Source organism: Scyliorhinus canicula, chromosome 20, assembly GCF_902713615.1.
Source record: "Scyliorhinus canicula chromosome 20, sScyCan1.1, whole genome shotgun sequence".
NCBI lineage: Eukaryota > Metazoa > Chordata > Chondrichthyes > Carcharhiniformes > Scyliorhinidae > Scyliorhinus > Scyliorhinus canicula.
The window spans coordinates 65,236,367-65,263,856 of NC_052165.1; the positions used below are offsets into that span (position 1 = coordinate 65,236,367).

A 27,490-nucleotide genomic window follows, 5' to 3' on the forward strand; every position below is an offset into this window, starting at 1 on the left:
CCCATAACCCCTGATCCTCCTTATTAATCAAGAATCTATCTATTTCTGTCTTAAAGACACTCAATGATTTGGCCTCCACAGCCTTCTGCGGCAAGGAGTTCCACAGATTCACCATCCTCTGGCTGAAGAAATTCCTCCTCATCTCTGTTTTAAAGGATAGTCCCTTTAGTCTGAGATGGTGCCCTCTGGTCCCAGTTTTTCCTACGAGTGGAAACATCCTCTCCACGTCCACTCTATTCAAGCCTCGTAGTATCCTGTAAGTTTCAATAAGATCCCCCTCATCCTTCTGAACTCCAATGAGTACAGACCCAGAGCCTCATCCTTTCCTCATACGACCAGCTCACTGCCTTAAAAAAATTGAAATCTTATCCCTGGCTAATTTGACAATCACCTCATATTTGCATCCTCTGGTTACTGCTTGTAGAAACATGTTCTTCCATATTTACTCGATCCAAACTCTTCTTTACTTTTAAAATCTTTACTTAATCAGCTCTTCATCTAATACAGAATTTTTGAGAAATTCTGTTCTCATATGGCCAGTCCAGACAAACAGAAATCCCATCCTGTTGCTCCTGATGATCCTCCGCCCCAGGATTCACGGACTGCTGGTTTGAAAACCTATGCTTCAGCAGGCTACGTGAACCCCGCCAATGCTGGCTGCGCTGAATGAAAAAGGTATGTTTGTTCAATTTAAGGTTTTATTTACAGGAAATTGTGTTTCTTTAAAAAAACACACACAATTTGCAAATAGTTATGGAGTCCTTAACGAGGAAAATGAAAAAGAAATGACATTTGTGATTCACAACTTTCTTCTCTCCATTATTACAAAACCAACAGCACAAAATAAGAACAGAACATTGTCGACATCAGGACAATCAGCACTTGCGCTGTCTGTGTTGACAGCTTCCAACAAAAAAAATCTCACAAACTTCAGATATTCGACGTACAGCAACTAGCTGCAGTTACTACAGAGCAAGATACAGTACGTTAGCTAGTCCTTACTATCCCTTGTACATGTCACAAACTTCATTTTCAAGCTTTCTTCACACCCAAGGATTTTGGACCATGTGAGCTGAACTCAGAATTCTGGTGAATTTGATCTGTACATTATGTAACACTGCCTTTATCAATTCAGACTGAGGACCGGAGCACACCAAAAAAATGGAGGTGTCAGTGAAAAATGGAGGGAATCCCACAGGCGGGTACTCATGGAATCTTAAGCCTCTTCGGAAAACAAAAGTGGTTTGTGGTGAACACCATCACTCTGGTGAGGCGGTGAATGTTGGAGCCAGGAAACGGCTTCAAAAGAATCGGGATGCCATCTTTAAAGGGTGCCCCGCCTAGCTCTGCAACCGAACGGCCACATCTCGGATGTCTCCCCCCCTTCTCCGCCAGTCATCGGTAGCAGATCCCCCTTAATATCTGCTCTCTCCCCCGCCCCCCTCCCCCACTCACCACACATATATGCACCCACCTATGGGGCTCCCTCTTGGCCCTGCCCTGGCACTGCCCTCTGGCACACATTGGCCAGTTCCATCCTGCCATTGTCTACCTCTTCCAGGGAAACTGCCCGGCATGTCCCTCGTCCTCCCCCCGCCCCCACCCCAGCGGGGCATACTTAGCTCTGCAGCCCTGGAGGGGTCCCCTTGAATGCCTCATGCCTTGCCAGACGTGGTGTAAATGACGTTGACGTGAGGTCACGCTGATGCCCAGTGAATATTTCGTAAGGGGTGAAGGCCTGGAAAGAGTTCTCGCTAATGACATGCTAATGTATAAAAATCAGTTCCCAGACTGGGGAGGTACGACTCGCACGAGTCCACTGGTGGGGAGTGGGGGTGGAAGGGGGAGTGTGGTGGGGGGGGAGTAATTCCAAAACTCAATCACGCTGGAGAAAATCACAGTTTTTTGCTGCTCTCCGGATCTTCAACCCCCGCCGACTTCCTCACGGTCAGAGAAAGAAAGCTCAACAGAGTCCCTAGTGCCAAAAAAACATCCCAAATTGTATTTCCGCCACAGACTTTTCCTCATCTGTAATCACGTTTTACAGTTTTGTGTGTGTTACAGTGCAACTCTGGAAACTAACAGTCAGCTATCGTCTCATTAACAGACTCGCGTGTAAAATTCAGGAACAGCAATATACAGTTTTTAAAGTGTTTTGATAAGTTTGGGCTCTATTGGCAGGCAAGTTCCACACAGTGTGTTTCTGAAGGATGCTGACACGTGGCAAAATGGGACATTGTCCACTATTGATGGGGGCACTGTTCTTGTTGAAGCAAGAGGCACCGAGCTTTTTCAGCAGTGTGTTGCCACTGAGGTATAGGTGGACATTTCACGTCGTATCGTGCTGAATGGAGAGAGCTCAAGTTCTGTGGTAAATTCGTTGTCGTTGTCATCGCTTGCGACCGTGGACGACTTGGGACCACATTCCTCACAGCAGCAGCAGCAGCAGTCCAAAAAGGCCCGGCTGAATGGCTTGCACAGGCAGAAGAGGACCACCGGGGTCACGCAGGACTTGAAGAACAAGAGGAACTGACTGATGAGCTGCAGAAGATCCACTGTTTGCTGGGAGACCCCAGTGACCATGTAGGCAGTCACAATATTGCAGATGTTTTCGGGGATGATGCAGAACCCGTAGAGAATGGTCAAGGCCACCACCGTGCAGTTCATCTGGCCTTCGAGCTGAATCTGACGCTTATTCCCCCTGGCACAGGACTTCTCGGCCTTTCTGATTTTTCTCGCTGTCACAATGGAGCTGCCAATTGTGAAGAGGGTGGGCAAACAGAAGTAGCAACCAAAGTACCACCACATCTTGGCGCTGTCGTAAGTCAGTGCCAGCACGTAGAGAGAGTCTGGTAACTTAGGAGATATCTTCACAACACAGCGGTCTGCAGTCATATCGGAGGCTGCCACCTTCTCTGTTGTCAACTGCCGTAGGGCAATCTCAGGCAGTGCTAGCAACATGGCGCCCACCCAGATGACGGCCAGCTTGGCTGTGGTTGACGAGCAGTTCTCAATCATCTCGTAGTACATCTGCACGTTGGTAGCCGCTCTGAACCTGTCGATGCACAGCGCACATAAAGTGAAAGTAGTGACTCCCAGGGACGCAACCTGTCAAACAAAAGGACAAGAGAAATATATTATGTGTACAATATTAATTATTGTGGCAATAAGAGTCAGTCAGTCGATGGGCCGGCTAACTCAATTGGCTAAGATAGTGTGACAGAGTATTGCCAATAGTGCGGGTTCAATCCCTTTACTGGCTGAGGTAGTTTTTGTGCCTTGCCTTGCCCCATTTCGATGCAACTGCCAGGCTAACTGACACCTTGAATCCTTCTAACCTCAAGGAGAGGTGGTTGGGGGGGGGGGGGGGGGGGGGAGCAACAGACCCTTCCTACACCATAATCAAATTCCCTGGCGTACGTTTAGCTTTGAAATCCATTACAGCTTGACTATATTTGAATAATGAGGAACCTACTACCACCACTACTACTCATAAGAAAGATTTAGCAGAGAGAATCAACATCCGCTATTACTTCATTTCTATTTTTTAAGGATTTTCTTCAACTTTATTTTGCAGTATTTTAACAACGTCGGCCACCTTTCTGGGAGGGGAGAAACATTTCATGCTGGCCAGATAGTACGTGTGGATCTTAAGTGCAAATAACTCTTTGGCATGATACTTTAACAGCAGTTGGATGATTAACGATGTGAGTGCCTTTCCCACACCCTCGAACACAAGAATGAAGATCAGAGAACCGTACAGTGGAGAAGGTCAATTAGTCCATCGCGCCTGTGTCAGCTCTTTGAAAGAGTTACCCGATTGTTCCCACTATCTTGTCCTTTCTGCATAGCCCAGCCAACTTTTTTCCCTTCAATTATTTTACCCAATTTTCTTTTGAAAGTTACTGTTGAATCCGCTTCCTTTCAGGCAGCACATCAGGAGGTCACAACCGCGCACTGCATAAAATAAATTGTTTCTTCATGTCGCCTCTGATTCTTTTCCCAAACACTTGAAATCTGTGTGCCACTAAAAACAGTTTGCCCTTATCTACTTGATCAAACCCCTCATGTTATTGAACACCTCTATTAAATCTGCCTTACTCTTTTCTTTTAAGGGAGAACAACTCCAGCATCTCCAGATCATTGAAGTCCTTCATTCCTGTTACCATTAAAAATGGCACTTCATATGGATAATGGATGCAATTCTCCCGAGAAATGAAAAAGTGTCATTCTGTGTGGGAAGCAAGAACAAAGGGGGAATTTCAAAGGGGGGGGGGGGGGGGGAGATAGACTTTAGACAGCCTAATACAAAAGGAAAACTTCAAGGGAGGCAAAATGGACTTTCAAGCGACGTGCTGCAGCACGGCTCTGTCTTTTCAGAGTTTTGTAGGACAGACAGGCTGCAGCTGTGGTTTGTTACGGGTGCGCACAAGAAATAAAGCTGGCTTCCATGCTTCACATACTCAAAGCCCCCACCCCTGACCTGGCCGCCTCCAGCCAACCCCAACATTCAGCCCCAATAATAATAATCATAGGGCGCGATTCTCCCAAAGGGAGACAAAGTGCCGACGCCGGAGTGAAAACCGGAGTGTTTCACTCCGGCGTCGGAGGCCGCCCCTCGCCCCCTATTCTCCCACCCCCAGGGGGCTAGGAGCGGCGGCGCGTCAATCTCGCGCGCCGGGCCTTGACGCCCACGTCAAAGCTGCGCCGCCTGAATGATGCGGCCGGCGGCGCCTAAATGACGTCACCCACGCATGCGCAGGTTGGCCGGCGTCAACCCGCGCATGCGCGGTTGCCGTTCTCCCCTCCGCTGCCCCGCAAGACATGGAGGATTGATCTTGCGGGGCGGCAGAGGGAAAAGAGTGTTTCTTTCAGAGACGCGGCCCAACGATCGGTGGGCACCGATCGAGGGCCAGACCCCTCCTGAGCATCCCCCTGGTGCTCGATCCTCCCTCCGCCTCCACGGGCCCTACACGCAGCGGTCGTGCACTGTTCATGCCGGCAGCGACCAGGTGTGGTTGGCACCGGCGTGAACCGGTCGGATTGGGCAAGCCGCTCTTCCCATCCAGGCCGGAGAATCGCCGCTCGACCGGAGCGTCGATTCTCCGAGTGGCCTGTCGCAAAACGCGACACGGTGTTGTGGAGTTGGGAGAATCGCATGCGAAGGCGGCGTGGCGTGAATCGCCCGGCACTCCCGCGATTCTCCCACCCGGCGTGGGGGTCGGAGAAACGCACCCATAATATTTATTAGTGGCACAAGCAGACTTACATTAACACACAATGAAGTTACTGTGAAAATTCCCTAGTCACCACACTCCGGCACCTGTTCGGGTATACTGAGGGAGAATTCAGAATGTCTAATTCACCTCACAAGCACGACTTTCAGGACTTGTGGGAGGAAACCGGAGCACCCGGAGGAAACCCACGCAGATACGGGGACAACGTTCAGACACTGCACAGACAGTGACCCAAGCTGGGAATCGAACCTGGAACCCTGGCGTGGTGAAGCAACAATGCTAACCACTGTTCTGAAGGACCCATCCCACTCCCCCACCCCCCCCCCCCCCCCCCCCCCCCCCATCTCCAGCAGCACCTGGCTAGCTGTTACTGTGCCCTTGTGCAGCGTGGAGGTAAGTGGAGTGGCTACTCACTTCCTCGCTCCCCCTTGGGTGTCCATGGCTCCAGGTTTTATAGGGCAGTACTGAACGAGGCTGTGTGACTTCCCAATGGGGTGGGGGGGGTGACTCACTGCTGCTGCATTCGACTTTAATCTCACTAAAATGAATGAAATTGAAGTGCGATCAGGTTTTCGCTATTTCTGATCAGACCCTGATCACACCTCACGCTAACTAGAGCAAGTGGTAGAACAGCGAACTGCTTGGCACCCGCCGCAAATCCTTTTTGGGGCTCCCCTCCTATTTTCCCGATATAACGGGATTGGCACCGGGTGCCATGTGGCCAGAGAATCGACCCCAATAAATATATTTATTTTGCTTGATATTAATACATTTTTGGTTCCTGACAAGCCATTGTGTTCATCATTTACATGTAAATCAGATTTTATTAATTTGATATGTATACTTATATATTATCTCTGTGTAGTTTTACCCTTAAAGCAAGCTTTGCAAGTGTTTTTGAGTCTAGTTTTAAGGAAAAACATTAAGGGAGTAATCCTCAATTATGTGTTGGTTCATGAAATGGAAGAACATTTTCTTCATCCCAGTTCTTCATTGGTGTCAAGGGGGAATCAGAGAAATTACCAAGGATATATTGGTGGGGGTTCAATAAAGTGGGTTGGGAGGAAGCTCATTCGGAGGATAAGCATCGGTGTCGACCTTTTGGGCTAAATGTCACTTTTCACTGATGTAAATGGTCTATAATACTTTACAATAATTTCTAAGTGTTGAAAGGGTGAGTGAATTTGCCTCAAAGGAAACCCCTTAATTGTCTTTATACAGAATGGGAAATTAAATGATAGGCATGCTTGAGCTGGGTTCCTTGAGGAGAAAATAATACAATAAAAACTGACGAGGCTGGATCAGAATTTTCTTCATTCTCAGTGTATGGTCTTCACCCATGGGCACTTAGCATTTTATTGCCCCACCTCTAACCACCTTTGAGATTCACAGCATGATACTAATGAGTGGCTCACCTGGATACTACAGCAAGCAACTAAGAGTCAACCATAGTGCTGTGGGATTGGAGTCACATACATGCCAGACTGGTGGCAGACCTTCTTTATCTAAAGGTTATCTGAAGGACATTAGTGAATCAGTTATTCTTTTTGTAACAACAGTTCCATAGACAATTTCATTGATGTGAAGTTGATTTCAAAAACAGAATTCAAATTCTCCAAATGGGACAGAAGGATTGTGAACTCAGTAACGTGTCCAGACACTGTTGTGTCCACTGTCAATCTGAGTGTTGAAGCACTAATCATAGGATCCCTACAGTGCAGAAGGAGGCCTTTCGGCCCATTACATCTGCACCTGCCCTTGCTCTGATAGAACACCCTACCTCGGCCCAATTCCTGCTCCTTTCCCCGTAACCCCATACTTGGGCAATATTAGCATGGCCAATTTACCTAACCTGCACATCTTTGCTCTGTGGGAGGAAACGGGAACACCCAGAGGTAACCCACGCAGACACGGGGAGGAAATGCAAACTCCACACAGTCACCCGAGGTCGGAATCGAACCTGGATCCCTGGCGGTGCGAGGCAGCAGCGCTAACCACTGTGCCAGAATGTCACCCTTAATGCTTCTGGACTGAGTAGAACTGATCCCAACTCTGATCTTCATTGGAATGAATGCGGAGATATCAAGTCAGACTTTTCAAAGTGCCACCGTGGTTTTAAACAGGTGCTGCAGTTCAGCTTCAGCTGCCTGTGAGAGAAAATTGAAAGCAGCAGGTCTTCCAAATGGGCGGTAAGTGGAAAATCGACTCCACTAATTAGAGTCTCTGGTACAGCAACCGAGGGGAAGGAACATCCTGGGATTGGGGAATCCTAGCACCCCTGGTGGCTGGGTAGTCCTAGTGCATGCACCCACCCCAACCCATAACAATCCTCCTCCCCCCAGCTCACCCCACCCCCAATTCTACCGCCACAGACATTGGCTAGAAACCCTGGCACTCACTATTGGCTGGCAGTTCGTGGCAGTTTGATGCTAGGCCATCCGTCAATTTGGAAGTCTTGGCCTGCCAAATAGACAGAAAAGCGGAAAATAGGGGAACAATCTACAAAGAAATAGAATATGTTCCCTAAATGGCGAAATTACACTAAAAAGTATATGTCCAAGTGTTAAGATTCCTTTGCTCTTTTAATGAATGTATTAAGCTATTGATTTTATCCAGGTTAACATGCTTGTTTCCGAATACTGCAGATGGTGATTTTGCCCCAAAAGGGAGTTTAAAAGAAATATACTTTGGGGCAGGTTGAAATGTTTAAAAGGAAAATTCAACATTGTCTTAACTGCAGGTTTGAGAAGCTTTTTAAATAAATAACTTGCATTTATATAGCACCTGTCATCATCTCAGGATCTCCCAAAATGCTTCAATGTCAATGCCAATTAATTGTTTAGAAACATTAGTCACCAATTTGCACACAATAATAGGTTCCACAAATGTCAATGAGCTAAATGGCCGGATAGTTTTACTGATGCTGCCAATGGAATAAGTTTTGGTCAAGACATAAGGCGATCTCACTTGCTCTTCTACAGATAGCGCCGCAGGATATTTTACATCCCTCTGAGAGAAAGGACAATTTAATGTCGCAACCAAAAAGGCACAATTCTGACTCCCTTAGTACTGCACTGAGATGGCAGACTAGATTATGTGCGCCAGTCTCTGTGTTGAGTCTGAACCCACCACTCTGGGGTGATGCCTTTTTGATTTTTATTTTCAAAACAGAATTATTACAATCCCTTGAAAGTCAAAAAGTTATTCTATTTTTTTTCTATTCTTGCATTAAAATAATGACATCCTCTGACCAGCCAATCTGGGATGATGACTGACTTTACCGCTCTTAAAGAGTTCAAAGCTAACTATTTTATTGCTGAAAATGTAATTTTGTTTGTGAAAAAAAGTTTCTTGAAGTTCTGAACAGATCTTCAAGTTTGGTTTTGTCATGTGAGAGTACCTTTAAGAAGTGGGTGTTTAAGAAATGTACCTTTAAGAAATGGGTGTTTATAAATGGGTGTGAATATAAATGTCTGTAGTGAGAGTACCTTTAAGAAACGAGTCAGAGACTGGGTGGAGCTGGGCTGTGTCAGCTTTTTACTTTTGTTTTAGGCTGTTTGCTGCAGGGTGTGTTTCAGTTTTATTTTCAGAGCCGGATAGCTGCAGTCACAGCCAGAAGGTGTACGAGTCTCTCTCTGTAATCTAAAGATTGTAAATCGATCCTTTGATGATTTAAATCTAATAACTGCTCGCAGTAGTGACTTTAACTTGATGTGCTTCTGTTAAAAGTTCTATTTTAAGTCTTATGGATGTTAAAAGGAAAGCTTAAAGGATTACTTAGTGTTGTATTCTTTGGCGGTTGTATTTGAATTAGTTGTTGCTAAGATGTTCACTGTATATTTTAAAAAGGTTAACTTGAGTTCATAGAATAAACATTGTTTTGCTTCAAAAAATACTTTTCCGTTTCTGCTGTACCACACTTGTAGAGTGGGCTGTGTGCTCTCCATACCACAATCTATTAAGAGTTATGGGTCAGGTCAACTCCATGATACACTTTGGGGTTCTCTAAACCCTGGCCCATAACAGTTTGCATGTTATCATGAAGAATAACACACAATGTGGACACATCTAATAGTTACCCAATGTAAAAGTTTCTCAAGGACAGCATGGTAGCACAGTGGATAGCACTGTTGCTTCACAGTGTCAGGGTCACAGGTTCAATTCCCGGCTTGGGTCACTGTCTGTGTGGAGTCTGCACGTTCTCCCGGTGTCCGCGTGGGTTTCCTCTGGGTGCTCCGGTTTCTTCCCACAAGTCCCAAAAGACATGCTGTTAGGTGAATTGGACATCTGAACTCTCTCTCTGTGTACCCAGACAGGCTCTGGAATGTGGCAACTAGGGTCTTTTCACAGTAACTTCATTGCAGTGTTAATGTATGCCTACTTGTGATAATAAAGATTATTATTATTATGCAACACATCTAGTTGTTTATTGCTGTACCTCTCCAAATCCTTCATTTCACTTAACCCCAAAATCTTTGTTTCAAAGATTGTTAGTCTGCATAGTATTTTATGCCAAATGCTATCATAGAATCACCTGCAGTGCAGAAAGAGGACAATTGCCCATCAAGTCTGCACCAATCCTCTGAAAGAGCACCTTACCTAGGCCCACTCCTCCACCCTATCTCTGGAACCCCACCTAACCTTTGGACACTAAGGGACACCTAACCTGCACATCCTTTGGACTGTGGGAGGAAACTGCACCCGGAGGAAGCCTATGGAGACATGGGGAGAACGTGCGGACTCCACACAGTTACCCAAGGTCTGAATCGCACCCTGGTCCCTGATGCGGTGAGACAGCAGTGCTAACCACTGTGCCACCGCGCTGCCCCTATCGCAAGAACTGACTTGGAACATTGTCCATCCACCATCTTAAATGTATAGTCCCTATACCAACCTGGCACAGCAGCTGCAGTGGGTACCATTTACAAGATGCACAGCAGCATCTTGCTAATGCTTCTTTGACAGCATGTTCCAAACCTATGATCGTCTCCATGTAGAAGAACATGGGCAGGAAATGCATGGGAACACCAGCACTTCCAAGTTCTCCATTTGAGGTCACAATCCATATGACATAAGAGGAGTCGCTGAAGTGGATAGGAAGGCCCAATTCCCCTTAGTTGACGGTTCCATAACAAGAGGGATAGATTCAGAGTAAGAAAGTAATGGAGGTCTGGAGCTCACAGCCTGGAAGGGTGATAAGGGCAGAAACATTCAAAGTACTTGGATATGCACTTGAAGTGCTGTAACCTATTGGCCACAGCACAGACCAAAAGCTGGAAAGTGGGATTAGTCTGGATGGCTCCTTGTGGGATTAGTCTGTCTGGCGTAGACATAGATAGAGTCATAGATATTTACAGCATGGAAACAGGCCCTTTGGCCCAGCTTGTCCATGCCACCCTGTTTCTATCACTAAGCTAATCCCACTTGCCCGCATTTGACCCATATCCCTCTATAGTATAGGGTGGGTATAGAGTCTATACCCACCCTGCCCATGTAACTGGCTTAACTGTTTTTTAAAGGAAAAAATTGTACCCGCCTCTTCCATTGCCTCTGGCAGCTCATTCCAGATGTTCACCACCCTCTGTGTGAAGAAATTTCCCCTCTGGCCTCTTTTGTATCTCTCCCCTTAAACTTATGCCCTCTAGTTCTAGACTCCTCTACCTTTGGGAAAAGATGTTGACTGTCTACCTTAGCTATGCTCCTCATTATTTTATAGTCCTAAATGATAGGTGGAATGATATGATAGGTCGAATGACATGATAGGCTGAATGGTTTTCTTCCATGCTGTTAACTTCTACGATTCTATATTTTATATTCTCCTGACTTGTAAGTCGCCTGCCATTCTGAAACTCGCTCCCTAACAGCACTTTCACCACACACACTGTGGCTCTTGAAGAAGTTGGTTCACCTCAGCATCCTCAAAGGCAGATAGGAATTGGTAATAAGTGCTGGCCTCCCTCGTGACTCCAAGGATGAACTTAAAAAACTGGAAATAGTGCATTTAATACATTTTGGCAGTCAATGATTTAATCAATGAAACAGCCCAGAAGCATAAAATAGAAAGGAAATAGGCATACTCTGACAGAAAGGATTGATCATTAATCTTTGATCAATCTCATCTTCAAAAGCATCTTTCGGGGATATTTTTTAAATAATTAAATTAGAAGTATTTTTTCGATATCTGTGTAACTTATGTGTGAATTTAAAAAAATAAAACAATTTTATAAGTTTACGCCAATATTTTTCTTCCACATTTGCAGTACTACAGGCAATATATTGGGAACAAGGTGGATGTCGCTAAACTGTGCCACAGTATAATGGGTATGTGTGACATTAAGAAATCTCTCAACATCAAACATCCTTCCAGAAGGGAACTTGTTAATAAAAGGAAAATGCTTCAAATGATTTGGTCTCTAACATTGATAGATTTTTTTGTGTGTGACAGCCCTCTTGTGAGCAAAACCTGGGATATTTCTGTGAACAATGCTTCAAATGTTTCAACACCCCAGTCAGCCGTAATGACAGAAAAAGGGAGATGCACTTCTTACTCAATCCAATTAAGTAGAACCTATCTGTCCAGATAAATCTGATGATTGCAAAATTCAACATTCTGTGTGGTATTTTCGTTGAACAACCTTCAGGTTTCATAGGAATGCTCAGTGACACCAAATGTATAAATGACAAATGTCACAATCGTTCTGTCCTGCAAATAGTTGTTTTAAACCCTGTCCACTGTAAAGCTTTGAATCAGAGATAATATTTCATTTGCAGGGAGGGGGAGGTTTAACCTCCCGCCTTTGTAAGTATTGCTTCTTTCTCCTTGCATTATTTATTTTATGTGTAGAAGTGATGGCTTAGTTTAAATTCAGCACTCTATTTGAACTGTGCACATATTTCTGCCTGCCTTTAGTGACAGCGATTCACCATTGCACAATTCCTTTCCTGTTAAGCCCTCTTCACACAGCAACAGGAGGGAAAAGCTGAATTGACTGAAAGCAAAGGGTGACTCCGATAATACCCAGACTCATACTTTTTTGCTGGAGTTTCTTACAGGAAGAATTTCACCCTGACAGAGTGTGAGTAATTGATTGTCCATTGCTTCTTTACATTTATTGCTACTCATGTTTCTTCATCATTTTAAATTGATAGTCTGCACATTTGGACACTGACATGCACTTTGAAAGTATGTGTGAGGTCCTTTAATGTGCTGACGGATTTAACAACATTCTCCTCCCCTCCCCTTAGATTTTCTCCCATTTCACGACTCCTTTCCTCAAAGAACGGATCCCTATTGGTGTATATACTCCATGGGCATTCGACATCAGGGCCGGCCCAAGGTACCGGCAACTCGGGCAGTCGCCCGGGGCGCCATGTGCTAGGGGGCGCCAGAGACTCGGGTCCCGCGCATGCGCAGTTGGGCCGGTGCCAACCAGCGCATGCGCGGTGGCCGCCCTCCCCCAGGGCGGCCCCTTCCGACCCCCCCCCTCCGTCCCCCCTCTGTCCGCCCCCCCCCCCCCCCCCCCCCCCCCCCCCCCGGCCACACGGCCCCGCGCACCCCCCTCGGCCCCACCCCCCCTCAGCCCTCCCCCCCTCGGCCCGCCCCCCTCTTCGCCCCCCCCCCCTCACCCCCCCCCGGGCCCGCCCCCGCCCCCCCCCCCCTTGCCCCCCCCCCCCGAAGGGCGCCGAAGTTCAGCTTGCCCGGGGCGCCAGCAACCCTAGGGCCGGCGCTGTTCGACATTGGTACCTCACCAAAGGAATCAATCTTCCAGTGTGCATTCAGGCAAAGCTTGGTGTTTCCTGCTTTTGTGTCCTTGAGCCTGCAATCTTCTGCCCTTTACTTTCATCACAAGCTGGTGAGTTCAGTAGCGTGCAGTCTACCTCCCTTCCGCTCTAAAGAAGAGTCATACAGACTCGAAACAGTCAATGATGCTGCCAGACCTGCTGCGTTTTCCCAGCATTTTCTGTTTTTATTACAGCAGAAAGTCCATGTCACTGGCTGAGATATTCAACGGCATCACAACCACCTTTGTTTCAGTCCTACGCTGCAAGGAATCCTGGCTCATTTTCCACCTCCGACTGAGATCAACAAATTCATCACAGAATCAAACAGGAACATTTTGGCCTCAAAATTGGCTACTGGCCTCAAACCAGCCATATACGGCTTTTAACTAATAACAAAGTGCAAGATGCGTAGAAATATAACTGTTACTGTGGAAGTTCTGTCTTTTTGCTGCTGGTCAGTCAGATACTGCACTAAAACAATCGTAAAAAGTTGGGATTTCTAATCAGATCAATACAATCAAAGACTGCTCAATGCTAAGGCCTTAAAATGCATGGGCCTGACCTCACTGTCGTGTGCTGTGCTCAATTGTGATCAATATGTTACAAAATTAACTTGCATCAGAAATGTCAAAAAAAAGAGCGAGACTCTTGTCATGTCCAAAGGAATGAGCCATGAAAATAAAATAATGATTACATTGCACGATCATATTCTATTATTATAATCAAAGATTATGAGCAACTTAGGTTTTCCAGCTTGTAAACGGGTCAGTTGGCAGCACGGTGGCAAAGTGATTAGCACTGCAGTCTCACGGCGCTGAGGTCCCAGGCTCTAGGTCACTGTCTGTGTGGAGTTTGCACATTCTCCCCGTGTTTGCGTGGGTTTCGCCCCCACAACACAAAGATGTGCAAGGTAGTTGGATTGGACACGCTAAATTGCCCCTTAATTGGAAAAAATTAATTGGGTACTCTAAATTTATTTAAAAAAAGGAAAAGAGTCTGTTTACAATGTGTGGACATCAAGTGGGTACAGTAATTATTAAATAGTGTAAATAAGATCAATAAAATGGGTGCCACACTTTCGGAAGGATGTGAAGGCATTAGAGATGATGTAGAAAATATTCACAAGAATGGTTCGTGGAATAAGGAATTTCAGTTTTTTTTAGAAATTTAGAGTACCCAACTATCTTTTTTTCCAATTAAGGGGCAATTTAGTGTGGCCAATCCACCTAATCTGCACATCTTTGGGTTGTGAGGGTGAAACCCACGCAGGCATGGGAAGAATGTGCAAACTCAACACAGACAGTGACCCAGTGCCGGGATTCGAACCCGGGTCCTCAGTGCCGTAGTCCCAGTGCTAACCACTGCACCGCAAGCCACCCCAGAATTTCATTTCTAAAGATAGTTTGGAGAAATTAGAACGACCTCCCTCAGAGAAGAGAAGGTTGAGGGGAGATTTGATCGAGGTGTTCAAAATCATGAGGGGTCTCGACAGAGAGGATGGAGAGAAAGTTTCCCCACTCAATAAGAATTGAGAACAAGAGGGCACAGATTTGAAGCAATTGGGAAAAAACGGAAAAGTGAGCTGAGGAGAAACTTTTTCACACAGCAAGTGGTTAGGATCTGGAATGCTCTGCCTGGGAGTGCGGTGGAGGCAAATTCAATTGGAGCTTTCAAAAGGGAATTAGACAGTTATCTGAAAAGGAAGAATGTGCAGGGTCACGGGGAGAAGGTGAGAGTATGGAACTCGGTGAGCTGCTCATTCAGAGAGCTGGTGCAGATATGATGGGCCAAATGGCCTCCTTCTGCACCATACAAATTCTGTGATTCTGTGAGTGTGGTGAATGTGGGGCTGTTCTCCTACTATGCCCAGTGGGTCCCCAACTATGCGGACAAAGCCCGCCCACTTATTCAAACGACCACTTTTCCCCTGACGGCTGAGGCCCGCTCGGCCTTCAGCCGCATCAAGGCCGACATCACCAAGGCCGTCCCCTTTCAGGTAGAGAGCGATGCGTCAGACGCCGCACTGGCCACCACACTCAACCAGGCGCGCAGGCCAGTAGCATTCTTCTCTAGAAACCTCCATGCTTCCGAAATCCGACACTCCTCGGTTGAGAAGGAAGCACAAGCCATAGTGGAAGCCGTGCGGCACTGGAGGCACTACCTAGCCGGTAGGAGGTTCATCCTCATCACCGGCAGGGGTCGGTCGCCTTCATGTTTGACAACGGACAATTGGGCAAAATAAAAAATGACAAAATCTTGAGGTGGAGGATCGAACTCTCCACCTACAATTACGATATCAAGTATCATCCTGGGAAGCTCAATGAGCCCCCAGATGCCCTGTCCCGCAGCACATGCGCGAGCGCGCAAGATGACCGACTTCGGGCTATCCACGATGACCTCTGTCGCCGGGGGGTCACCTGGCTTACCCACTTTATTAAGGCCCGCAATCTGCCCTTCTCCACCGAGAAGGTCAAGGCCATGACCAGGGACTGCCAGGTCTGTGCGGAGTGCAAACCGCACTTCTACCGGCCAGACAAGGGCCACCTGGTAAAGGCCATCCTGCCCTTTGAGTGCCTCAGAATTGACTTCAAAGGGCCCCTCCCCTCCACCAACCATAATATATACTTTCTAACCGTCGTCGATGAGTACTCCTGCTTCCCCTTCGCTGTCCCCTGCCCCGACATGACCTCGGCCACTGTGATGCAGGTACTGCACAGCATCTTCACACTGTTCAGTTTCCCTGCATACGTCCACAGCGACAGGGGCTGATCATTCATGAGCGATGAGCTACGTCAGTACCTGCTCAGACTATGAGCTATAACCCACAGGGAAACAGGCAGGTGGAGAGGTAGAATGCGACTGTATGGAAGGCCGACCTTCTGGCCCTCTGGTCTAGAAGTCTCCCGACCCCCCCCCCCCCCCCCCCCCCCCCCCGCTGGCAGGAGTTCCTCCCCGATGCCCTCCACTCCATTAGATCACTCCTCTACAACTCCACGAACGTGACCCCTCATGACCGTTTGTTTGCCTTCCCCAGGAAGTCCATCTCTGGGGTCTCGCTTCCATCTTGGCTGACAACTCCGGGACCTGTCCTTCTCCGGAGGCGCATAAGAGCCATAAGACCGACTCTCTGGTCGAGAGGGTCCAGCTGCTGAATGCCAACCCCCAGTATGCCTACATCGCCCACCACAACGGACGGCAAGACACGGTCTCCCTACGAGACCTGGCGCCAGCTGGTTCCCCTGCCAACGTGCCCCCTCCCCGCTGCCTACCGCCACCCCCAACACCCCTTACGCCCCCCTGGGTCTCCTGTATTGCTCCGCTCCGGCACTGCCGCCACCCACCACCCCTCTGCCTACCCTCACCCCCCAAACGTCTCCGACACTGAGGCTCAAGCTCCAGAGACAATGCCCCCGGAATCACGATCTGCAACAACCGTGCCTGCCGCATCGCTAGAGCTGAGGAGGTCTAAAAGAACGATCCGGTCTCCAGACAGACTGAATATCTAATGACCCCACGTCACCCCCGCTGGACTTGATTTTTTAAACAGGGGGTGAATGTGGTGAATGTATTCACTAATGCATGAACTGTCTGTACTGTCTGTGGAATGATGTGACCTCCGACCTGGAAGTGATGATGCGGGCTACTTACAGATACTGTACTGGAACCCCGGTGGACTCCGCCTTTGGCTCCGTCCTCACTGGGGCCATATATAAGATCGGCACCTGTGGGTGGCACTCATTTGTACAGCCGACTGGCAGGCAAGTTCATGGATAATAAAGCCTAATGTTACTCGTTCTCACAGTCGCACAGTGAATTGACAGTGGTATAACAGTGAGTTAAAATTATTAGTTGAAACGGGCTTGTCCAATGTTTGTGTAATTCGGGTGGAGGGAAGTTGGTGGGGTGACATTTCAATTTTTCTCATGCTGGGGAGGCTGATGACCAAATTTCACAAAGATAAGATTGTAAAGATAAAAGCAAAGTACTGTAAATGCTGGAATTTGAAACAAAATCAGAAAATACTGGCCAATCAGCAGGTCTGACAGCATCTGTGGATACAGAAGGGACAGCTTTGACAAAAAGCTTGAAACGTTAGCTTCCTTCTCAGACCTGCTGAGATTGTCCAATATTTTCCTTTTTTGTTTCATGAAGATAAGGGGCTGGATTCTCTGATTTTGAGACTAAGTGCTGACGCTGGTGTCAAAACGGTGGAGTTTTACTCCTGAAACTCCTGCATAAAAGTGAAACAAATTCACAGCCCTGCAGGTGGCTAGCAAGGACCCAGAGTGAATCTTGTAGCTTTTGCTGCAGATATGGCCCCCGTACATCCGGGTCGGCGGCCCCGCCTAGCTCCAAGGGCGGACTCAGACCGCAGAGCCAAACCCAAGATAAAGACCCCCCGATCGGCTGTGCCCCCGACCCTCGAATCCCGCACATTAGTTCCCTGGCCGCCTATAAGGCCCCCCCCCCCCCCCCCCCCCCCGGTCTCCAGTCGGCCCGCCCCCACCAGGGCGGCAGCGGACTGAGTCCGCAGTCGCCACGTGAGCATCCCGACCGGCAATAGCAGGTTAGTTCCATGACATCGGGAACTTGGCCGGTCGGGGACGGAGGATTACTGAGCGGGCCTCTGGCAATGGTCCCCCGGCGGCGCGGTGTGCTCCCAAGTGACGACGATTTTCACACCCGGAGAATCGCCGAACTGGTCCCGGGCCCGATTATGGCGTCAACCTGAATTCTCCGCCCCAGCACGGGCCGCGATTTCAGAGTCGGGGTGCGGAGAATCCAGCCCCAGGTTTGGCACTGCATTGAACATGATTATTTTTTTTAAAAGCAGACATATTAAAAGAAACCATTTGCCTGGCAAAAAAGCCACAAAAATTGATAATTTTTAAAAAGAGTAAAAAATAAAGACAAGAGTGTGAAAGGGTGAGGGTATGTCCTGCTCACCAGCATTCTCCAGGCACTCACTCTCACTGCTGTATTCAATGTTCTGACCAATGAAACCAAGCATGTCGAATGCCTCTTCACCACCCTGTCCACCTGTGACACCACTTTCAAGGAGCTATGAACCTGTATTCCGAGATCTCTTTGTTCTATAACTCTCCCCAACTCCCTGCCATTAACTGAGTAGGTCCTGCCCCATTTGTACCAAAATGCATCACCTCACATTTATCTAAATTAAACTCCATCTGCCATTAATCGGCCCACTTGCCAAATTAATCAAGATCCCATTGCAATCCTCGATAACCTTCTTCACTGTCCACAACACGATCAACCTTGGTGACATCGGCAAACTTACAAACCATGCCTCCTGAATTCTCATCCAAATCCATCGATATAAATAACAAATAACAGTGGATCCAGTACCGATCCCTGAGGCACAACGCTGGTCACAGGCCTCCAGTTTGAAAAACAACCTCTGCAACCACCTGGGGGTATATGCGATGAGAGTGGATGAAAGACCTGAGGCGGGGTTCTCCTGAATCGGCGTGATGGCCCGACGCCCGAGGGGTTAGCACTGCACCCGACGGTGCGTCGAAGGGCCGGCGCGCGTTAGTGCATGCACAGAACCGCCGGCGTGGTTCAGCGCATGCGCAGACCAGCCAGCATATTCTGGCGCATGCGCAGGGGGGGTGTCTTCTCCGCGCTGGCCATGGCGGAGCCCTAGAGGGGCCGGCACGGAAGGAAGAAGTGCCCCCACGGCACAGGCCCGCCCGCAGATCGGTGGGCCACGATCGCGGGCCAGGCCACCATGGGGCCCCCCCCGTTGTTCGGATTCCTCCCCCCCCCCTCCCCCCAAGGACCGCACCAGCCAACTTACCTGCCAGGTCCCACCTTGTGGGACCAGGTCCAATCCACGGCGACGGGACCGGCCAAAAGCGGGCGGCCGCTCAGCCCATCGGGGCCCGGAGAATTGCCGGGGGTGGGCGTGGGGGGGGGGATGCCAACGGCCCCCAACCGGTGTGCTGAGAATCCCGCCCCCTCCCGAAAACCGGCGTCGGAGAATACGGCAGCCACATCGGGGCGGGATTAACACTGCCCCCCAGGGATTCTCCGACCCTGTGGGAGGTCGGAGAATCCCGCCCCTGGAGTGAGGTCTGAGGTTGAGCAGCATCTGAATGCAGTGCCCACCGAGGGAGGTTGTGGCAACTGCAGGAACGTGGAAACTGTAGTGATCTGTACATCTGTGCATACATCTGCACATACATCTGTCTGTAGTCCCTGGTGCAACAGCCACAGCATCACCAAAGGGCAGCATCAGAGACGGGTATAAAGGGTCCAGCCCCCTCCACAGAGAGCGATGCAAGCCTCCACAGAGAGCGACGCAAGCCTCCACAGAGAGAGCGATGCACGCCTCCACAGAGAGAGCGACACAAGCCTCCACAGAGAGAGCGATGCACGCCTCCACAGACATTTCGGTGACAGACTCAAAAATGGAAGCAAGCAAACACTCCATAGCGAACGCCATGCATGTACAAGACCATGAAGATCTATCAAGCTTATTTGAGCCACCAGAAGACACTGAATGTCTACCAACTGTATGTGAGACAAGTGATGAAGAAATCACAATTCCCATACAGGACGTGCAGGATCACAGTGACACTGACATATGTCAGCTTGTCTGCACAGAAGCACTCAATAATCAGAGAACGGCCACCCATGAGTCCAGAGAGACCATGTCAATTGAAATCTTGAAGATTGTGACTCCAGAAGTGGAGTACCAAGAGTTCAGAGAGACCACATCAATAGAAATCTTGAAGATTTTGACTCCAGAAAAGGAGCACAAAAAGATCAATGATGATTCAAGTGAACCAGAAATCACTCTAGAAGAGGAGTACCAAGTAAGCAAAGAAGAGGAATCGAATCCACCACAAATGACCGATGTCACCAACATCAATGCAACATCTGATCATTCTCACAATTCTCAAGAAGACACGCTCAATGTAGCAGATACCACAAAGGACACTGACACCAATAACTGTGACAATGACTCAAATCATCCACATGGCACACTCATTGAGTGCAACAAGAACAACAAAAACCGTAAGAAGCACAGCAGAAACAAGAACAACAACAGCAACAACAAAAACAACATGCAGTGCAACAAGAACGACAAAAGCACCAAGAAGCATCCCAGAAACAACAAGCACGACAAGAAAAAGAACAAGAATAAAAGCAAAAACACAAAACAGAATCAACAAGCACGACAAAAAGAACAAGAACTACAAGAATGCCAACGAAAACAACCAAGACAGAAACAACAAAAACAAGAACGACAACAAAAACAGCAAAGACAGAAACAACACAAACAACAACAATGAAACAACGACCTGTACAACATGGTACAACTCTGCACGTGAAGGACAATGCCACAGCACACTGCAAAATGATGACAAGAATACAAACATGCCATGGCATGATAAAGAATCTCACGAATTCACATCTGCTCCAGAACAAACAAGCAAAACAGCTTTCACGAACGATGATAGAATTAATACCACAAACACAGGAAAAAGTTGAGGTCAGACAATGGTGCGACACAGAATTGCTACCCGCAATCAAATGGAACAGGAGAAAAAGGTGTCCACATCATTAAACGACTCATCAGCAAAGCAACCGAGTCACGTTCCGACATCAACCTAGCTCCGTTATCGTACCGAGCAACCCCATTGAGCTCAGGACTGTCGGCAGCGCAAATGCTCTTCGGCAGAGACATCTGGACAACCCTACTGGCAAAGCAATTCCGAGATCACGGCAACGCACCGGTTCTCGACGATGTGCGGACACTAGGCTCCAAACAAAAACTATACCACGATCAACATGCGATCCCACTCAAGCTACTGGCAATCGGTGACACCATCAGAATCAGGGACCCAGAAGGCGGATGGTCTGAGTCAGCCACGGTGATCAGGCAGGAGGCGACGTATCCTACATTATCAAATCGCCTACGGGAGTACTTTTCGCCGTAACCGCCGGGAACTATTGGAGATTCGACCTACAACGCCAGTATTTTCCACACTAGACTTGACCAAGTCCATTTGTCCACAGGACGTTCCTCGCCACACAACAAACCATCATGCCTACTACCACCGTTAAGATGCTGCAACACACCCGACCGGCTAGATTTGTATCGACACTTCAACACACACACAAGATGAATATGGACATTTCTCATGATGGACTCACAACATAATTAATTCTTTCTGTAGTTTATCATTTTCAAAGTGCGCAGATTTGCCATTCTCACCACTTGTTATTTACAGTTTTCTTGAGGCCAGTCTAGAAAACATGTCCAATAAAGGTGGGGGGGGGGTTGTAGTGATCTGTACATCTGCACATACATCAGGGACTACAGACAGATGTAACAGGCCACAGCATCACTAGAGGGCAGCATCAGAGACGGGTATAAAGGGTCCAACCCAAGGGAGGATCGGCCTCTTTCAGAAGCACAAGGCTAGTGAGCACCAGCAGCTCTGGAAACAGAATGAACCCACCGAATCAAGTATTTGTGTTAACTGGAAGTCTACAATCTTTATTCAGACTACGAGAATAACATAGGAGCAACCAGGGAAGTGTGGAGAGAACCTGGGGAATGTGGAGAGAGAGACAGGGAAATGTGCAGTGAGAATGGGGAATGTGGAGAGACAGGGGAATGTGGAGACAGGGGAATGTGGAGAGAGACAGGGGGATGTGGAGAGAGACAGGGGGATGTGGAGTGAGACAGGGGAATGTGGAGAGAGACAGAGGAATGTGGAGACAGGGGAAAGGGGAGACAGGGAAATGTGGAGAGAGACAGGGGAATGTGGAGACAGGGGAATGTGGAGAGAGACAGGGGGATGTGGAGAGAGACAGGGGGATGTGGAGAGAGATAGGGCAATGTGGAGAGAGACAGGGGAATGTGGAGACAGGGGAATGGGGAGAGAGACAGGGAGATGTGGAGAGAGACAGGGGGACGTGGAGAGAGACAGGGGAATGTGGAGACAGGGGAATGTGGAGCGAGACAGGGGAATGTGGAGACAGGGGAATGTGGAGAGAGACAGGGGGCTGTGGAGGGGGGAGTGTGGAGAGACAGGGGAATGTGGAGACAGGGGAATGTGGAGAGAGAGACAGGGAAATGTGGAGAGAGACAGGGGAATATGGAGAGAGACAGGGGAATGTGGAGAGGGACAGGGGAATGTGAAGAGACAGGGGAATGTGGAGACAGGGGGATGTGGAGAGAGACAGGGGAATGTGGAGAGACAGGGGAATACGGAGACAGGGGAATGTGGAGAGACGGGAATGTGGAGGGAGACAGGGGAATGTGGAGACAGGGGAATGTGGAGAGAGACAGGGGAATGTGGAGACAGGGGAATGTGGAGAGAGACAGGGGAATATGGAGACAGGGGAATGTGAAGGGAGACAGGGGAGTGTGGAGAGAGACTGGGGAATGTGGAGGGAGACGGGAATGTGGAGTGAGACAGGGGAATATGGAGACAGGGGAATGTGGAGGGAGACAGGGGAATATGGAGACAGGGGAATATGGAGACAGGGGAATGTGGAGGGAGACAGGGGAATGTGGAGAGAGACAGGGGGTTGTGGAGAGAGACAGGGGGATGTGGAGAGAGACAGGGGAATGTGGAGAGAGACAGGGGAATGTGGAGACAGGGGAATGGGGAGAGAGACAGGGAGATGTGGAGAGAGACAGGGGGACGTGGAGAGAGACAGGGGAATGTGGAGACAGGGGAATGTGGAGAGAGACAGGGGAATGTGGAGACAGGGGAATGTGGAGAGAGACAGGGGGCTGTGGAGGCGGGAGTGTGGAGAGACAGGGGAATGTGGAGACAGGGGAATGTGGAGAGAGAGACAGGGGAATGTGGAGAGAGACAGAGGAATGTGGAGAGAGACAGGGGAATGTGGAGAGGGACAGGGGAATGTGAAGAGACAGGGGAATGTGGAGACAGGGGGATGTGGAGAGAAACAGGGGAATGTGGAGAGACAGGGGAATACGGAGACAGGGGAATGTGGAGAGACGGGAATGTGGAGGGAGACAGGGGAATGTGGAGACAGGGGAATGTGGAGAGAGACAGGGGAATGTGGAGACAGGGGAATGTGGAGAGAGACAGGAGAATATGGAGACAGGGGAATGTGAAGGGAGACAGGGGAATGTGGAGAGAGACTGGGGAATGTGGAGGGAGACAGGGGAATGTGGAGTGAGACAGGGGAATATGGAGACAGGGGAATGTGGAGGGAGACAGGGGAATATGGAGATAGGGGAATGTGGAGGGAGACAGGGGAATGTGGAGACAGGGGAATATGGAGAGAGACAGGGGGATGTGGAGAGAGACTGGGGAATGTGGAGGGAGACAGGGGAATGTGGAGGGAGACAGGGGAATGTGGAGGGAGACAGGGGAATGTGGAGATAGGGGAATGTGGAGGGAGACAGGGGAATGTGGAGACAGGGGAATATGGAGAGAGACAGGGGGATGTGGAGAGAGACTGGGGAATGTGGAGGGAGACAGGGGAATGTGGAGGGAGACAGGGGAATGTGGAGACAGGGGAATGTGGAGGGAGACAGGGGAATGTGGAGACAGGGGAATGTGGAGAGAGACGGGGGATGTGGAGAGACTGGGGAATGTGGAGGGAGACAGGGGAATATGGAGAGAGACGGGAATGTGGAGGGAGACAGGGGAATGTGGAGAGACGGGAATGTGGAGAGACGGGAATGTGGAGAGCCGGGAATGTGGAGACAGGGGAATGTGGAGAGGGACGGGGGATGTGGAGAGAGACAGGGGAATGTGGAGAGAGACAGGGGAATGTGGAGACAGTGGGAATGTGGAGAGACAGGGGAATGTTGAGACAGTGGGAATGTGTAGAGAGACAGGGGAATGTGGAGACAGGGGAATGTGGGGAGAGACATGGGATGTGGAGACAGTGGAATGTGGAGTCAGGGGAATGTGGAGAGAGACAGAGGGATGTGGAGAGAGATAGGGGATGTGGAGAGAGACAGGGGAATGTGGAGACAGGGGAATGTGGAGAGAGACAGGGGAATGTGGAGACAGGGGAATGTGGAGAGAGACAGGGGGCTGTGGAGACGGGAGTGTGGAGAGACAGGGGAATGTGGAGACGGGAATGTGGAGAGAGACAGGGGAATGTGGAGAGAGACAGGGGAATGTGGAGAGAGACAGGGGAATGTGGAGACAGGGGAATGTGGAGAGAGACAGGGGGATGTGGTGAGAGACAGGGGGATGTGGAGAGAGACAGGGGAATGTGGAGAGAGACAGGGGAATGTGGAGACAGGGGAATGGGGAGAGACAGGGAGATGTGGAGAGAGACAGGGGGACGTGGAGAGAGACAGGGGAATGTGGAGACAGGGGAATGTGGAGAGAGACAGGGGAATGTGGAGACAGGGGAATGTGGAGAGAGACAGGGGGCTGTGGAGACGGGAGTGTGGAGAGACAGGGGAATGTGGAGACGGGAATGTGGAGAGAGAGACAGGGGAATGTGGAGACAGTGGGAATGTGGAGACAGGGGAATGTGGGGAGAGACGTGGGATATGGAGACAGTGGGAATATGGAGAGAGGAGAATGTGGAGACAGGGGAATGTGGAGACAGGGGAGTGTGGACAGGGACAGGGGAATGTGGAGACAGGGGAATGTGGATAGGGACAGGGGAATGTGGAGACAGGGGAATGTGGATAGGGACAGGGGAATGTGGAGACAGACAGGGATATGTGGAGAGAGGGGAATGGGGAGAGACAGGGAGATGTGGAGAGAGACAGGGGGACGTGGAGAGAGACAGGGGAATGTGGAGACAGGGGAATGTGGAGAGAGACAGGGGAATGTGGAGACAGGGGAATGTGGAGAGAGACAGGGGGCTGTGGAGACGGGAGTGTGGAGAGACAGGGGAATGTGGAGACGGGAATGTGGAGAGAGAGACAGGGGAATGTGGAGACAGTGGGAATGTGGAGACAGGGGAATGTGGGGAGAGACGTGGGATATGGAGACAGTGGGAATATGGAGAGAGGAGAATGTGGAGACAGGGGAATGTGGAGACAGGGGAGTGTGGACAGGGACAGGGGAATGTGGAGACAGGGGAATGTGGAGGGAGACAGGGGAATGTGGAGACAGACAGGGATATGTGGAGAGAGACAGGGGAATGTGGAGAGAGACAGGGGAATGTGGAGAGGGACAGGGGAATGTGAAGAGACGGGAATGTGGAGACAGGGGAATGAGAGACAGGGGAATACGGAGACAGGGGAATGTGGAGAGACGGGAATGTGGAGGGAGACAGGGGAATGTGGAGACAGGGGGATGTGGAGACAGGAGAATGTGGAGAGAGATTCAGGGGAATGTGGAGAGAGACAGGGGAATGTGGGGAGAGACAGGGGAATGTGGAGACAGTGGGAATGTGGAGACAGGGGAATGTGGGGAGAGACGTGGGATATGGAGACAGTGGGAATATGGAGAGAGGGGAATGTGGAGACAGGGGAATGTGGAGACAGGGGCGTGTGGACAGGGACAGGGGAATGTGGAGACAGGGGAATGTGGATAGGGTCAGGGGAATGTGGAGACAGGGGAATGTGGATAGGGACAGGGGAATGTGGAGACAGACAGGGATATGTGGAGAGAGACAGGGGAATGTGAAGACAGGGGAATGTGGAGACAGACAGGGGAATGTGGAGAGAGACAATGGGACGTGGAGACAGGGGAATGTGGTGAGAGACGGGGAATGTGGAGATAGGGGAATGTGGAGAGAGACAGGGGAATGTGGAGAGAGACAGGGAACTGTGGAGACAGGGGAATGTGGAGACAGAGGAATGTGGAGAGAGACAGGGGGACGTGGAGACAGGGGGATGTGGAGACAGGGGAATGTGGAGAGAGACAGGGGAATGTGGATACAGTGGAATGTGGAGACAGGGAAATGTGAGAGATTCAGGGGAATGTGGAGAGGGACAGGGGGAGGTGGAGACAGGGGGTTGTTGAGAGATTCAGGGGAATGCGGACAGAGACATGGGAATGTGGAGACAGGGGAATGTGGAGTCAGGGGAATGCGGAGAGACGGGAATGTGGAGTCAGGGGAATGCGGAGAGGGGGAATGTGGAGACAGGGGAATGTGGAGAGAGATTCAGGGGAATGTGGAGAAAGAGGGGAATGTTGAGAGAGACAGGGGAATGTGGAGACAGGGGAATGTGGAGAGGGACAGGGGAATGTGGAGACAGGGGAATGTGGAGAGAGGGGAATGTGGACAGAGACAGGGGAATGTGGTGAGACGGGAATGTGGAGTCAGGGGAATGTGGAGAGGGACAGGGGAATGTGGAGACAAGGGAATGTGGAGACAGGGGCATGTGGAGAGGGACAGGGGGATGTGGAGACAGGGGAATGTGGAGACAGGGGAATGTGGAGAAGGACGGGAATGTGGAGACAGGGGAATGTGGAGACAGGGGAATGTGGAGAGAGACTGGGGAATGTGGAGACAGGGGAATGTGGAGAGGGACAGGGGAATGTGGAGACAGGGGAATGTGAAGAGAGATGGGAATGTGGAGACAGGGGAAAGTGGAGAGAGACAGGGGAATGTGGAGACAGTGGGAATGTGGAGAGAGACAGGGGAATGTGGAGACAGGGGAATGTGGAGAGAGACAGGGGAATGTGGAGACAGGGGGATGTGGAGAGACGGGAATGAGGATAGGGACGGGAATGTGGAGAGGGACAGGGCAATGTGAAGAGACAGGGGAATGTGGAGAGAGACAGGGGAATGTGGAGAGACACAGGGGAATGTGGAGAGAGAGAGGGGATTGTGGAGAGAGATTCAGGGGAATGTGGAGAGAGACAGGGGAATGTGGAGACAGGGGGATGTGGAGACAGGGGGATGTGGAGACAGGGGAATGTGGAGACAGGGGAATGTGGAGAGACAGGGGAATGTGGATAGGGACAGGGGAATGTGAAGAGACAGGGGAATGTGGAGAGAGACAGGGGAATGTGGAGAGAGACCGGGGTATGTGGAGACAGGGGAATCTGGAGAGGGACAGGGGAATGTGTAGAGGGTCAGGGGTATGTGAAGAGACGGCAACATGGAGAGAGACAGGGGAATTTGGAGAGCCTGGATGATGCAAGGGTAGTCAGGGAAATGTGGTATGAACTGGAGAAAGTGGCAGAGCTGGCTCAGAATACTGGGATCACTGGAAAGTGATTGGAGCCAAAGGACAGCATGGTGAGCAGACCATCTGTGCTCTCTAGTCTCTCTCAATGTCCACATACTCAGTTGTCCATGTTCGCCGCTCAGCTAATCACAGCCAGTTTCTCCTCTGTGTTTGCCAATGATCCAGCTCAATGGTGAGATTTGCAGAAATTCTCAAACTCAGTCCACAATGAGGTGCCGTGCTGGAATGGTTGAATTGCAGCCCTTGGGCTGGTTGGACATGGCAGCTTTAAGACAGTCGGAATGACGTGTCTAACTGGACATCGGTGAAAAGTACATTCAGAATAGAGGTCAAA

General features: G+C 49.7%; 1 protein-coding gene across 1 annotated transcript in view; it reads right to left on the reverse strand.

Annotated features, from left to right (window-relative positions):
* Nucleotides 1–211: 211 nt before the first annotated feature.
* The window catches only part of gpr37a (G protein-coupled receptor 37a), a 34,952-nt gene continuing 7,673 nt past the window's right edge, over nucleotides 212–27,490 (reverse strand). The window contains 1 exon segment of the mRNA XM_038780377.1: nucleotides 212–3,108. Coding sequence (XP_038636305.1) covers nucleotides 2,293–3,108 — 816 coding nt within the window. The 3' untranslated portion in view covers nucleotides 212–2,292.